The following is a 14,559-nucleotide window of genomic DNA, read 5'->3' as shown; positions in this document are numbered from 1 at the left end:
CTGCAGTATACCGCTTATACCTTGAAGGTGCAGACGGCCATCAAATCTCGCTGTGTAAAAGCCCCCCTCCCCACGAATTATTTTCTGAGATGGTGTTTTTGAAAGTAAAACGTGCATAACTTTTACACACGACAACCAATTGGTCTCAGCTTTTGCATACCCATGCCTTTAGTGGTGTCAAGTTAACCTTTAGAAAATGGGGGGGGGGGTTAAACACATGTTCTACTACCCTTCATGGTATTCTAATTAAAGGTCTCATCGAAATAAATTGGTTTCTACAAACTATACCTTTCCCGTGTGACTCTTTTTCGAGATCAGTGAGCGTCGAAGCCTGAGGGGGGAGGGGGGTTAAAAACTAACTTTATCTCTCATTGTATTCTAATTAAAGGTATCTACCAAATGAACCGTTTTCTACCAACTACTGCCCTTCCTTCTGTCCTCTTATCAAAGTACGGGGTGAGGGCGAGGGGGCGGGGGAGGGGAATGGAACTAATTTTATCCTTCACGGTACTCTAATGAAAGGTCTCAACGAAAGGAATTTATTTCTACCAACCATGGCCCTCCTCCTCGACCTCTTATCGTGATCGGGTATATTCCCTTATACGTCAAGAACGGATTGTCGGAAGAGGGTACTCACAAAGGGCATTATATGGAAATGTTAGGCAATGTCAATGTACTCATATACATGAGGTGCGCCGGGATAGGCAATGTTCGTCGGGTCTGCTATTATCTATATAAATAAAAACGAATGTTTGTCTGTCTGCCTCTTAGGCTTGTCTAACCCCTTCATCCGACTGCGATAAAACTTTGGGGAATGGTTGGACCTCGGGTAGGATGTCTGCTCGCAAAACTTTTTGAGTTAATAAAACAGTTTCCGAAATTCCCACGGAACGGGTACAGAAAAAAATAGGATTTAATGTTTGCAGCTGAGAAGTCACATCCTGATCACCATGGCATTTCTAGCAAAACATAGGTCGAAGATTTCTCCGAAAGAACTTCGAAGTTCTACGGGAACGGCGAAAAACGGAAACATGGTGCGGGAAAAAACGAGATTTCCCAAAGGCGGTACGAAGTTCACCGGAACTACTAGTAGCATGTCAAAACATAGGAAATATGCCAATATCTTAAAACATATCTTCGAAACTAAGGCGTAAGCTGAGTTACTGGGTTAGATTTATGATTTATGTATGAGTATTAAACAAGATTTTCCGACCAGTAGTTTGCATCCGTCAATCCATTTCGAAAAAGATGATCCCCTTCAAATTTATATTATCTCACAGTACGTCACCCAACTGAACATAATCTCGTGAGGTGAACTCGGGCCATCCGCGGTATATTTTCTGTAGACAAACATCCATTTAAAACCGCTCATCTCTACTAATCTTATGCCAGTCTGTCTGCACGTGTGTTGTAAAATACATTGCAGGTTACAAAAATGTCAAATGTGTCATTCAACTTTTATTATGGCTGCACGAAGAAAAACAAGTTAAAAAGTAATCGTAAACGATTTACATAAAGCGCATTTCCACTTGCATTCATTTCCCATTTGTAAGATGCAACTTCTGTTAAAATCGTCAAAATCCGGCCACAAATATGAAAGATAGCGTTGCACATGGGCAATCCATTGTTGACGTGCTACTTCAATTTCAGTTTATGAGAAGAATTTAATTTCAATGCTTTTCTAAATAAGAAAGTTGGAACTGCGCATGCGCAAACCTAAATTTTAAAACTAATTTACTATAACTAACTAATAAACTAAGATTTTCTTTTGTTCCAAGCGCCTAAGTATCAAATTTCACTTAAATAGTTCCATAGATAAAAAAGTTGGCACGGCGCATGCGCAAAATAAAATTTTGAAACTGGCGCTAGATTTTCCTTTATTCGAAGTGCCTATGTATCACATTTCATTTAAATTCTTCCATAAATAAAAAAGTTGGCACTGCGCATGCGCAAAACCAAATTTTGAAATTGGCGTTTGATTTTCCTTTATCCCAAATGCCTATGTATCAAATTTCGTTTAAATTCTTCCATAAATAAAAAAGTTGGCACTGCGCATGCGCAAAACCAAATTTTGAAATTGGCGTTTGATTTTCCTTTATCCCAAGTGCCTAGGTATCAAATTTCGTTTAAATTCTTCCATAAATAAAAAAGTTGGCACTGCGCATGCGCAAAACCAAATTTTGAAATTGGCGTTTGATTTTCCTTTATCCCAAGTGCCTATGTATAAAATTTCGTTTAAATTCTTCCATAAATAAAAAAGTTGGCACTGCGCATGCGCAAAACCAAATTTTGAAATTGGCGTTTGATTTTCCTTTATTCGAAGTGCTTATGTATCAAATTTCGTTTAAATTCTTCAATAAATAAAAAAGTTGGCACTGCGCATGCGCAAAACCAAATTTTGAAATTGGCGTTTGATTTTCCTTTATCCCAAGTGCCTATGTATCACATTTCATTTAAATTCTTTCATAAATAAAAAAATTGGCACTGCGCATGCGCAAAACCAAATTTTGAAATTGGCTTTTGATTTTCCTTTATCCCAAGTGCCTATGTATCAAATTTCGTTTAAATTCTTCCATAAATAAAAAAGTTGGCACTGCGCATGCGCAAAACCAAATTTTGAAATTGGCGTTTGATTTTCCTTTATTCGAAGTGCCTATGTATCAAATTTCGTTTAAATTCTTCCATAAATAAAAAAGTTGGCACTGCGCATGCGCAAAACCAAATTTTGAAATTGGCGTTTGATTTTCCCTTATCCCAAGTGCCTATGTATCAAATTTCGTTTAAATTCTTCCATAAATAAAAAAGTTGGCACTGCGCATGCGCAAAACCAAATTTTGAAAATGGCGTTTGATTTTCCTTTATTCCAAGTGCCTATGTATCAAATTTCATTCAAATACTTTTATAAGTAAAAAAGTTTGCAATTCGGTTTATAAATGGTCGAGATGCGAAAGGGGCACTGTGAATTTTGAATCGATTCGATTCAACTTTTGGCATTGCGTATTATATGGCTAAATCTATGCCCATATTGAATTTCATGCAATTCAGTTCATAACTAACGGAGATGTAAAAGCGATCAAACATTTCTAAACAAAGTTATGGTTCACACGGACAGATAGATGGACAGACAGACAAAGGAACAGACGGAGAGACCAACCGGCAGGCGACAGATAACAATGCAAAATTATAAACGATCTCTAGGATCGTTAATAAACGGCAAAAGTGTAAAATTATGGAACATGTAAAAAACGGTTTTTTTGTTTTTTTACAATAACTTTTTTTGTAAGCGGTACAGAAAAAATTCCTTCCTTGGTACAAGACTCGACACCATAACGAACCAAATAGCGAAAAAAAGTAGAACAATAGCTCTTAAGATAAAAAACTAGTAGCGTCGCAAAGTTAGCGGACGGACGGACGGACGGACGGACGGACAAAGTGGCCACAATAGCGCATTTTTTTTTTATTTTTGTGGAAATGCGCTAAAAGGACGCTTCATTACCAATGGTTCACGTAAGACATGATTAGAATTGCCGCCAAAAGATTTACAATGTTTGATAAATTCATACACTGATGTATTTGTTTGACACCATGGATACGGAAACTAAGCACTAGTGAAAAATATACTCTGGTAAATCCAAGTTACTAATCCGAATCTCCTTCTTTAGCGGTACCCCAAACCATGTATATGTTGTCATCGAAGCTTGCTTTCATATTTACATCACTCGCGACGTAATTGTCCCCGTGTCGGCTAGTTCCAATAACTGCATTGAATGAGTATTCGGGAAACTGAATCCCCAGGTACCTACACAGGAGCATAATTCTTTTGTTCGGGTCACTCTTCATGCTGTAACTCCGCTTCAGTGCCTCCGCAACCTTCATCTGCATAGGAATGGTCATATCGCTACTCAAAACTTTCACCTAAAATCGCCCGATAAGTTTGAGTTCATTGAAGTTGAAGCTAACCTTTTCAGGTGCGTAGCTATCCTTATGGTTGAGGAGCGGAACCCCAGATCTGCGAAAGGCTGTTATTTCTACGTCGACCGGAAGTTCGAATTTTTTCATGAAGCCGATATAGTCTTGAATATCGTCGCTGTGAAGTTCATCGTCAGGATCGCTGTGGTCCTCAAATACCATGTGGGTGCTGCCATCTTTGAACTGAATCTGCAGCAAACAAGTGAGGACTTTTAGTGAACAATACGTTTCTTACCCTTAAATCCTCGGCCAGGAGCGTTTTCTCCTGCAAAACGCCTTCAAGATCGAAAATTTGTCTACTACCCACAGCTGTCAAATTCAACTTCTTGGCTAAAGCAAAGACTGATTTAACTTTGTCTTCATCGAACTTCTCTTCCAGCTGAGGTCCTTCTGGATTATTCTGAAAATAGGAGATTGTTTTGGTAAATATTAGCAAAGGTCTAGGCTATGTACTTCGAAAGAAGTTGTGCGAATTTCGAAGGTATCGAGTTTCAAGGGTGCTCCATCTGCTTTATTAAATGGATGCGTGTAGACAACTTGTACGAACATGTTTGCATCTTCGAAGCTCTTCTTGACGGCCTCAAAACGGTCGATTTCCTTCTTCAGTATAGCTTCTGTTGCTTCACTCTCTTCCTGCAAATAGTCATTACTAAATATTAAATTTCCTGATGAAACAATTTACTGTAGTGGATTTTGTCAATGCTGAAGAAAGGCAAAAGCCGATCACAAGTACAAACGCCCTTCGAAGTTGCATCTCGTACGACTCTGATGTTGGTTCGGTTGTGTTTTCAGACTCTCTTTCTATCGTTGACGGATTTTGACAATAACAATTATGTAAATGTTTGATAATGATAACCTTGAGATAGTCACTACTTTAAAGTTTATCACAGGTCATTAGGCAATTACAATTACAATAACAATTACAAAATATGGATAGGTAATACAATCGCAAGGGAGAGATCCGGGTAGCATCTGCACTGTTGGAAAGCCAGTTATCAAGAGGTTTGATTGTATACATTCCACAAGGGTGATTCGTTTGAAAACCTTGTTTTAAGTTTTAAGCATTTTACCATTAGCAAGAGAAAACCAGATGGAATCTGAAAAACCGACTAGGAGACCCAATCTCCCTTATTAGAAAGCCGCTATGACCGAGGGAGGTGAGTTTTAGATGCCAAAGTATTTAGGAAAGCCGACGGAACCCAGAAGATTGATGTGTCGAAGAGAAGTGAAGAGGTCAAAAATGAGAAAATCGATGTAGTCGAAGAAATCGAAGAAGCCAATAAAGTCGAAAATGTAAAAATGGCAAAGAACGTCGGGAGTTGAAGTGCTAAGATCTCCATCGGTAATTCGGTGAATCGGAAAACTGAGAAATCCGAAGAAGCACAAAATGATCAAGAAGCCGAAGAAGCTCAGGAAAGTGAGGAAATCAGGGAGGCACGGATAACCAATCATTACATCTGCGAAAAGAAGAAAACAGAAGAATCTTGGGAAAGGATCCGACGGCCTGAGAGCCGGGGAGGTAAAAAACCAACAACAATGGGACTGAAGGTGAGGAAAATCGAAAAAATAGCAAATATGAAGGTCCTGAGAGAAATTGAAAGGCATTGAGTCGAGAAATCATGACCAAAAAAGCTTAGGAAGGCCGAAAATGTTGATGAGTGCGATTAAAGTGTCGAAGATGTTGAAAATACTAATCAAAATATACACGTGGATGTTGCCAATGCAAGTCACTCGAGCGCTTTGACCAAGCTGTTATTTTCATCTACGTATTTTGAACGACATTGTAAAATGGATCTAGTAACATATTCCCAATTATGTTTCATCAGGTTATTTGTTTTTCTGGAAATGAGCTCCCAGATACATTTAACGGTCCTTAGTGAGATTAAAGCTAGCAATTTGCCCCGATAGATTGAAAACAGAAGCAAACTTTATACCAATGGAAGAAATGAAACTGGTCTTCAATATTCGAATAGATATCTTTTTCACTTTCTTTATCATTCAGATTTTCTCAGCCTTCATCTGTTTCAACTACTTCAGTAACCGTTTCATTTTTGTCTGTTCTTTTATATTTTCTTCTTTGCACATTTCTATTAAGTAGTCATATCAGGCCGAACCAGGACCGTGCAAGGTCATTCCCCACCTGATGGTGACTGTGGAAAGTAGGTAAAGGTGAAGTTCAAAGGTCGCGTTCTAGATGGCAGTAACCTTGGTCAAGATGAAGCTCAATGTCATTGGAGTTCAATAACCACTTTTTTACAGTATCACATTGTACTCCCAAGGTCATTAAAAGTCAACGAACCCATTTCTGTAATGTCATCTATTTTCAAGTTTATCGAAGATTAATCGCCTCCATTTTTGCGGTGTCATATTTCATTTTTAAGATCATCAGAGATCAATGATCCCAGTTATATGGTGTCAAATTTCATTTTCAATAGCATCAATCTTTTGTGGTGTTCTATTTGATTTTTACTGTCGTCAGAGGTCAATGACCTCTTTTTATGGTGTCATGTTTTATTTTGAAAGTTATAACAGTTCAATTTTCTTAGTTTTTTGAGAAGCCATATGCCATTTTTAAGGTCATCCTAGGTCAATGACCTCTTTTCCCGTGTCGATTTTCATTTCTCAAAGTAAGGCGCCGACTTTAGTAATACATGCGCATAGACGCTTTTTATATCATAATAATGTGTCTTGGAATTCGCCTGCAGTTAAAGATAAAATGGGGTCATTGATCTTGGACGACCTAGAAAGTAGCCTTGACCTTGGAAATTAAATCGACACGGGGAAAATTAGGTAATTGACCTTGAATGACCTTGAAAACAAAGTTTGACGCCACAACGAAAGGGGCCACTGACCTCTGATGAGCTTGAAAATGAAATGATACCGAAAAAATGAGATCATTGAACTATGATAACCCGGAAAATAAAACATGACACCATAAAAGTGTCGTTGATCTCTACCACAAAAAATTAAAGTGATTGAACCTTGAGAGTGAAATATGACACCGCAAAAAATGGAAGTCGTGAAACTTTGATAACCTTTAAACTAAAATATGACACAAGAGGAAAGGACCCTGTAAGTGATGAAATGAATATAACACCGCAAAGAAATGGAGGTCATTGATCTTAATAACCTTGCAAATAAAATGACACCACAAAAAATGGGACCACTAACCTTGAAAATGAAATACGATATCACAAAAATAAGGTCATTAAACTTTGATGAACTTGACAGTAGTCAAGTAGAGTAAAGGAAATTACGATAACGATGACCTTTAAAGACCTTGGCAGTAAAATGTGCCACTGCATAGACGGGGTTTTTGAGTTTTGGGAACTTTGGAAGCGAATGCCATTGGGCTCATCTTGACCTACTTGATTGGTCAACAATTTCAAATGTGAAGCACATTTGAAATTGTTGACCAATCATACGCCTTTCGGATTACAGTATCGTCGGATTTCGTATGCATGTGAATCCAGCTTTACTCGGTTCAATGAATTTTTTTTAATTATTTGGGTTATTCTAATTCGTGAGATTTTTTACAAATGCTAGTAGTCAAAGGTCTCTGTTTTTTCCTAATTCAAGAGGTAGTGGATACGCTGACCACTAGATCAGCAGTTTTCCGACTCTGAAAATAGTGATTGTCTTCAAAATTCTTTACGAATCTGCTGGAAGGAAAAATTTTTAATAAGCTGAACAATAGGAGGAAGTTCAAAAATTAAAAAATCGTCCTGACAGCTTTGATGAATTGGAAACAAAAAAAATCGCCGCTTGTGAAGAACTGAAAGGGAATAATTGAAAGAGGTAAAAGCATCCAAAGGAATGAAAATACTAGAGCGACAAAAAAATCCAAACAAACCGTGGAATTTGAAAAACCACTTGAATTAAAGGAATCAGAAGAATCCTAAAGATCTGCAGAATTTCAGTAACAGTGGTAGCGTGTATGACAATGCACATCATTTCATTATCGCTCTTTATCAGTTAAATCAAGGGCATGATTATATTGCTGTGTTATATACGTTATGTTGTATACCTTGTTGTCCAGTATGACCCATACAAAAAAAACAATAAAGGGTAAATGTGTTTTGTCACAGACAAACCATGTCCTAAGGGAACAGAAGAAAATAAAAATAAAAAAATCGGAACGCAACTGACATTGATAAAAATGGTAATACAAACGAAGATATGTGAAGAAAAACAACACAAGCCCTTTTCTGAAAGCACTAAGAAAAAATACTAAAAGCAAGCGAGAACCAGGAAACTTACAAATATTTATGTCCAAGATATCGGAAACCATAGAATGTCCGATTACTTCCGAAGATACGCCAGAAAAACCGAAATCTGCCGATTTTTTTTCATTTTTTTCTGATCTTATTCGAACAAATAAAAAAAAAAATTATGATCGATTGTAATTGCTTAAATTTTTTTTTCTCAGAATATTCTTAAAGTTATATTCATTCTTTTTTTAATTAGTTATGAGATGTATTTGATATTAAAAATAAAAAATGCCAAACTTCCGTAAAAAAAATAAAAAAATGGAATAAACGTTTTCTCATTGCCATTATTTGAGCCCTACAAGACATTGTTGAAATGTTGAGAGATTTTTAATACAACCATTGTATTTATAAACGAATAGTATGGCAATCTTATGAGAGAATAGAGCAACACTTAATAACGAAGTTTTACCACAACAGAGGCAGTATTTATAAAATACAATGATACAACGTTTCGTTTCGGAGAAATCATTATGAACGTTAATTTTTATATAGTCCGTCATAAAGTACGTATTCTATTGACTAGCACTTTTTATTACGAATACAACGTCGTACCTCACACAAAAGTTGGCAACTGAATACTGATGGTTTCAACATGATGGTGCAACCGAGCACAACGTGCTAATAGTGCGAGAATATCTCCCGGACAAATTTTCCATGTTCCAGAAAATTTCCCATTTCGTATCTTTACAGCACTTCAATAGAATGTTATATAATATTAAACTTGAACTTGTTATTATCTTTGCTTGAACTACGTTCGAGAAGGCTCAACATGTACTTTTCTGGTACGCCCTTGGTCATTTACAATGGTCCTAGAACGGTCCTAATTATCCAGGTACCTTTACATACCTATGAATATTTTATAATCAAAAGCAAGTTACGAGAGCCGTCGCTGATCTAGACGCCAACAGTTTCAATTATTTCTCACAAGTGTACATGTAATACATCTAATCTTTGGCCTGCAATTGAAATTATCAATATTTTACTAGGTACTTCTTTAGAACGTCCTGCCATTCCATTTTGAAGTAATGATCATTCATAAACGACCATACTCGCGAAGGATGATTTCCGTGTGTGGCTCCATCTTAGCGAGTAGTTCGTTAGTTAAAGGTTGATCTCTGCGTAAAGTCTTACAAAGAAATACTTTTTTCGTGGTGAGCAACACGCCAATGACATCTATCGGGGAACTAATTTAAGTGGTATTGATTTCCCTCCACATAAATGCAGACAGAAAGCGGCTTTCGCTCCCTTTGTATAGATGGCACTAGAAGACTGAAATGTATGAGAGCAAATTTAAATATTTTATCCCGAAATCTTATATTTAATACAATAAATCCCGTTCTCGCTACGAGTTGCAAATGAAAAATAGGTACAGTTAAAAATATATCGCTATCCATTAAGCTCGACAAAGCTTAAGCAAAGATCATTTTGTTCCTTCAACGCAAACATGATAGTTAACTCCTAATTTATTGGTTTCGCCCCATGGCCGCTAAGGTAAACCGAACATACCTTTGATCCGACCCTCTTAGATTACCAATAAGAACCCTTACCGGTTTACTACCCTTTTATATGGGAATGTTGATGGCTTGTAGGTAAATAAACCGGGGAAAAACTCGTCAGATAATTTGAAGAGCTTATGAGTAGGTTATCTTACACTCTTACAGTTACTTTACATGGAAACAAATTTATTTATTCACATAGATCTGTCAGATACACACATCAAAAACCATCTCATAAAAGTGTATAAATTCGTGTATGACTGAACTGAAATTATTATTCGACTCCTGCAATTATCATTTTCGGGTAATTGTTTTAATTAACCAATACTGTCAGAAAGACGAATGCAGTAATCCCAATTAAAACTTCGTCGGTCGCATTTGTGTCGATTTCTATGTCCACTGAATTTTTTTTAATTAGAAGGCAACGTCGTTCTCACTGCGAATGTTCGAAAATGGAATAAAATAATGTATTTTGATGTTTCACGAAAACCAGGCAGTATTAAAGTATTCGAGTATTTCTTGCTGCCTAGATGTAGCTGTCAATATTGAAATTTATTCAATAGACCATTTCAATATGACAATAAAATGGTATTCCATAGCACTTCCTGGGCCAACTTCACAATCAACTTTTACTTAATCGAAATAAAGAACACACACGGCGATAGTGCTATGTTAGTGCTGACTGTTGTTAAATGCCATACAAATAGTCCTTCAAATTCTTTCGCTGTTCCTAAAAAAGTCAAGTGTGAAATTACCCCCCGCCCATACATTTTTAATTAGGTGAAACCGCATGTGATTATTAGTGCTACGTTAGTGCTGATACTTAAAGATTACAATTCTAACGATTTTCGTTTCCGAGTAAAACAAAAAATACTAAAATATTGCGTGAAGTTTACCCTATTTAAGACTCGTTTTAAAAAAAACACACATACTATAGTTTGTGCTACGTTAGTGATGTTTTGTGCTCAAAGATTACGATTCCAACGATTTTCGTTTCCGAGAAAAGCAAAAAAATACTAAAATATTTTGTGAAGTTGACCCCATTTATGACTCGTTTTTAAAAAAACAGATACTGTAGTGAGTGCTACGTTAATGCTGTTTTGTGCTCAAAGATTACGATTGCAACGATTTTCGTTTCCGAGAAAAACAAAAAAAATACTAAAATATTGTGTGAAGTTGACCCCATTTGAGACTCGTTTTTTTTTTAAATAAACACATACTATAGTTAGTGCTACGTTAGTGCTGTTTTGTGCTCAAAGATTACGATTCAAACGATTTTCGTTTCCACGAAAAACAAAAAAATACTAAAATATTGTATGAAGTTGAGCCCATTGTATGACTCGTTTTTAAAAAAAAAACACCCACTATAGTTAGTAGTATATTAGTGCTGTTTGGCACTCGAATATTAAAATATATATAATATACATGTAACAGTAACACTGGATCTTGCCTCAAAACAAACCGGGCGATCTTGATTGAGCAGATATTCGGAATATGGTGGTCATTTTTGTCTCTTCAAGACTAATCCAAATTTAAATAAAGTCAATTGTATAGGTGCAAGAACAGGGTTGACATTGATATTAAAAACTTTTGTCCAGATCGATCCATGCATTATTAGATAAATACGCATTGTTCAGATTATTAATAAAATTAATTTGTTAGATTGCACCGTAAGTTACCCAATGAAAGGGTAACACCAATATTTTCAAAAACGTTTTAATCATGCGGGAGCTATCCAATATTCTAGTAATTCTGTTGAGAGAATCCGCCCTTCCGCCCTGTATACACAATTTACGACGATGCACACATTTTTGAGAGCTGAAAACCACGCAATTTGGAGGGGGGTGGGCCATCTAGAGAGCACGAACGTTGGTTACGTTTGGCATCTTGTTTTTAATGGCGTGTAATGTTTGATCAGTCTTTGTTTATGTTTCGATTACATGGCCCCAACTTGGATTTATATTTTTGAGCAGTCTTTTAAACATGTGGAAATTATCGAATTATTTCATATGCGTATGTGTACTCTTGTTGTTTGTAAACTAATATTTTTGCCTTGAAGAGAAGGTCACGGTGGTGGCAAAAAATGTAACCGAATGAGTTACGAGACTCAATGCCGAGGCTGATTTCGACAATCAACTGTACGCTCGAACCCTCGAACGAGGGGCGAGTTATCTATTTCGGGGACGAGATTCTGCCAATAAAAACTCTTAGGTTTAGAATCTATCTGTGATGAGTTGAGATTCACTGATTTTTACATATTTTGTGGTTACAGGGCCATGTAATTTTCCGTCTTGCTCCTAACAGAAGGATTTTATTGAGTGACATCATATGTATTTCACCCTTTCTCAGAATTTTGATCAATTGGTCCCAAAACTTCTTTTTAAACTATATGTCAACTCCCGAAGCTCGCATGCCACCTATTTTGTTGTTTTAATGTTATGCATTCATATCATTACCAACAATTAATTTTGCTACACAATTTAATACTAATTTGTCGGCTAGTTTTTGTCTTGGTAAGTTCTTTTTTCCCAGCCTATTTTCTTTTTTTCTTTCAATGTAATTTATTTCGACTTAAATTTTTCATAGTTTTAGTGGTTTATTTTACGTTTCTTCCCAACCGCACTTCAGGTCATAGCGGGATCTGTTTAGTTTTTGGAGGGAGTGACAATTGGGGGTGGCTATTTTTAAACGTTGCCGGATTGATTTTATTTCCGGCTTTTTGTAGTGTGAAATTAACGTAGGACCAGGATGGGGGGGGGGGGGGGTAAGTACACTACTTGCACTGATTTTAGTTATTTTTTGCGCATTTTTTAAGAATTAAAAAAAATTCTATTGTTTGTCCGTCCCGTCCGGACCAAACTTCTACCGTTTTGAACTAGTCCTAGAATTTTTTGCTGTAGGTAGCCTATACCTTGAAGGTGTGCCAGACGCCCATCAAATTTCGCTGTCTAAAAGCCCCCCCCCCCCCCCACGAATTATTTCCTGAGATAATGTTTTTGAAAGTAAAACGTGCATAACTTTTACACACGACAACCAATTGGTCTCAGATTTTGAATACGCATGCCTTTAGTGGTGCTCATTAAAGTACGGGGTGGAGGGGGAAGGGGGGGAACTAGTTTTATCCTTTATGGTACTCTAATGAAAGGTCTCAACGAAAGGGGTTAATTTATACTAGCCATAGTCTTCCTCCTCGACCCCTTGTCGTGATCGGTTATAATTCCTTATATCTTAAGAGTGAATTGTCAAAGGAAAGTACCTACAAAGGGCGATTGGGACGTTTGGAAGAAATATAACCATTGGACATTTAAATAAAACTGATACATAGCCACTTGGAATAAAGCCAAATTTAACGCCAGTTTCAAAATTTCGTTTTGCGCATGCGCAGTGCCAACTTTCTTATTTATGGAAGAAATGTCGTAGGTGTTTAAAAAAAATGCGCTTTACCTGCACAATGGTTGTGCATAATTTGTATTTGTTTTCATTTTTATTGCAAAGATTAAAGGTTTTAATCGCAGCCTTCGAGCACCAAACAGCAGTAACGATCGAATGTGTGCTTGTTTAAGTCATTATAATTACAACACTGAATCATTATGCTAGTGTTATTATTTAGATGATCAAAATTTTATTCTTTTTACCCTAAAAGCCACGATAATGGGTTAAACATACAAATATATAACAAATGCGATTACCTTATTTCATATCAATCACCACGGGTTTCCTTCACAGTTGAAGCGATCACCCACGAGTTGCTTGCCTAGCGAATTTCAAAAAGGCGATAACGCGGAGGTGTTTGAGCTTATCGCAAGACACTTAAAGGTGTATGCTAGGCTAGTTTTTACCCCATGTAAAGCGCTCTTGTAGTCCCACCTTTCCAGAGTGTACATATTCACTGTCGTAACTAATGATTTAATTACAGCCAATTAGTCCGTATGCCCGAAAAGCAAGGGAGAAATTAGCAAAATACGCTGATAGTTTACTCGTTCGCCAGCTACAACATCCGAACCTTGAGCAACCGACCGTCGAAACCCAAAACATGGACGCATCTAGGTATTATGGTTGCCTGCATTGTATTATAATGTTATTATAATCCGTAAACAATTAAAATATTTAAAAGTATTGTATTTTTTAACCTCTGGGCTTAGCTCCCTGTAAGCACAGATAACACCCTACATAAATTCATCTCCACTATTAAATTTGAATTTAAATCGGGCCTACACGCCCCAATTAAAATTAAAAAAAAATCCGGTTTTTTCAAATTCACTAACGGACTCCCGTTACAAAGGTAGTACTGACCGATTACAACTCCATCTCTTGGTAACAAAGCGTGGGGGTTTGCAGATAAATACCAATCCCTGTAAGGTGATAGTGAATTGAAAGCCACCCTTTCTTGAAAAACGGTCGTGAATATCGTTGTGATAATCATTGCTAATAAACCTAAAAATTTTTTACTTTGCTTGAATAGCTTTAGTTATATAAAAATGCAAGATCCGTTAACACCTGCTTCAGAGACACTTCTTTCATTTATCACGTTTGTATTGTGCTAAACTGTCACTGCGCCTGTATCCAGAGAATCCTCAGCATAGCGTATAACACTCGAATTAAAAGTTACTTTAAAATGTTAAACTTGAAGGTTTTCACCCTAATTAAGAAACCGTTGAACTTCTGGTAATGAAAACCAAAACGTTAACCGCCCCATAATGCTAACATAATGTAAAGAAATGGGCGCTCGTAAAAGCATTACTTTCTTCCTACGACCACCTTTATTATTATTTTATTAGCCATAACAAATTGCGTATTCGAAAAATGTATTTGCTAGTGTTAGA

The 14,559-nt window shown here is 36.7% G+C and overlaps 1 protein-coding gene across 1 annotated transcript; it reads right to left on the bottom strand.

Moving 5' to 3' along the window:
• Positions 1–3,505: 3,505 nt before the first annotated feature.
• On the bottom strand, positions 3,506–4,765 carry LOC116179184. The gene is made up of 5 exons (XM_031498899.1): positions 4,652–4,765; positions 4,423–4,602; positions 4,205–4,369; positions 3,961–4,158; positions 3,506–3,915 (listed from the first exon to the last, which is right to left on the bottom strand). The coding sequence occupies exons 1-5, from the start codon at positions 4,721–4,723 to the stop codon at positions 3,640–3,642; spliced, it is 891 nt and encodes a 296-aa protein (XP_031354759.1). The 5' UTR covers positions 4,724–4,765; the 3' UTR covers positions 3,506–3,639.
• Between the last annotated feature and the right edge of the window lie 9,794 nt (positions 4,766–14,559).

This window comes from Photinus pyralis, unplaced genomic scaffold (genome assembly GCF_008802855.1).
Source record: "Photinus pyralis isolate 1611_PpyrPB1 unplaced genomic scaffold, Ppyr1.3 Ppyr1.4_LG8, whole genome shotgun sequence".
Taxonomy (NCBI): Eukaryota; Metazoa; Arthropoda; class Insecta; order Coleoptera; family Lampyridae; genus Photinus; species Photinus pyralis.
Note: the sequence above shows the minus strand (reverse complement) of the source record. Positions and strands in the feature narration are given on the sequence as shown.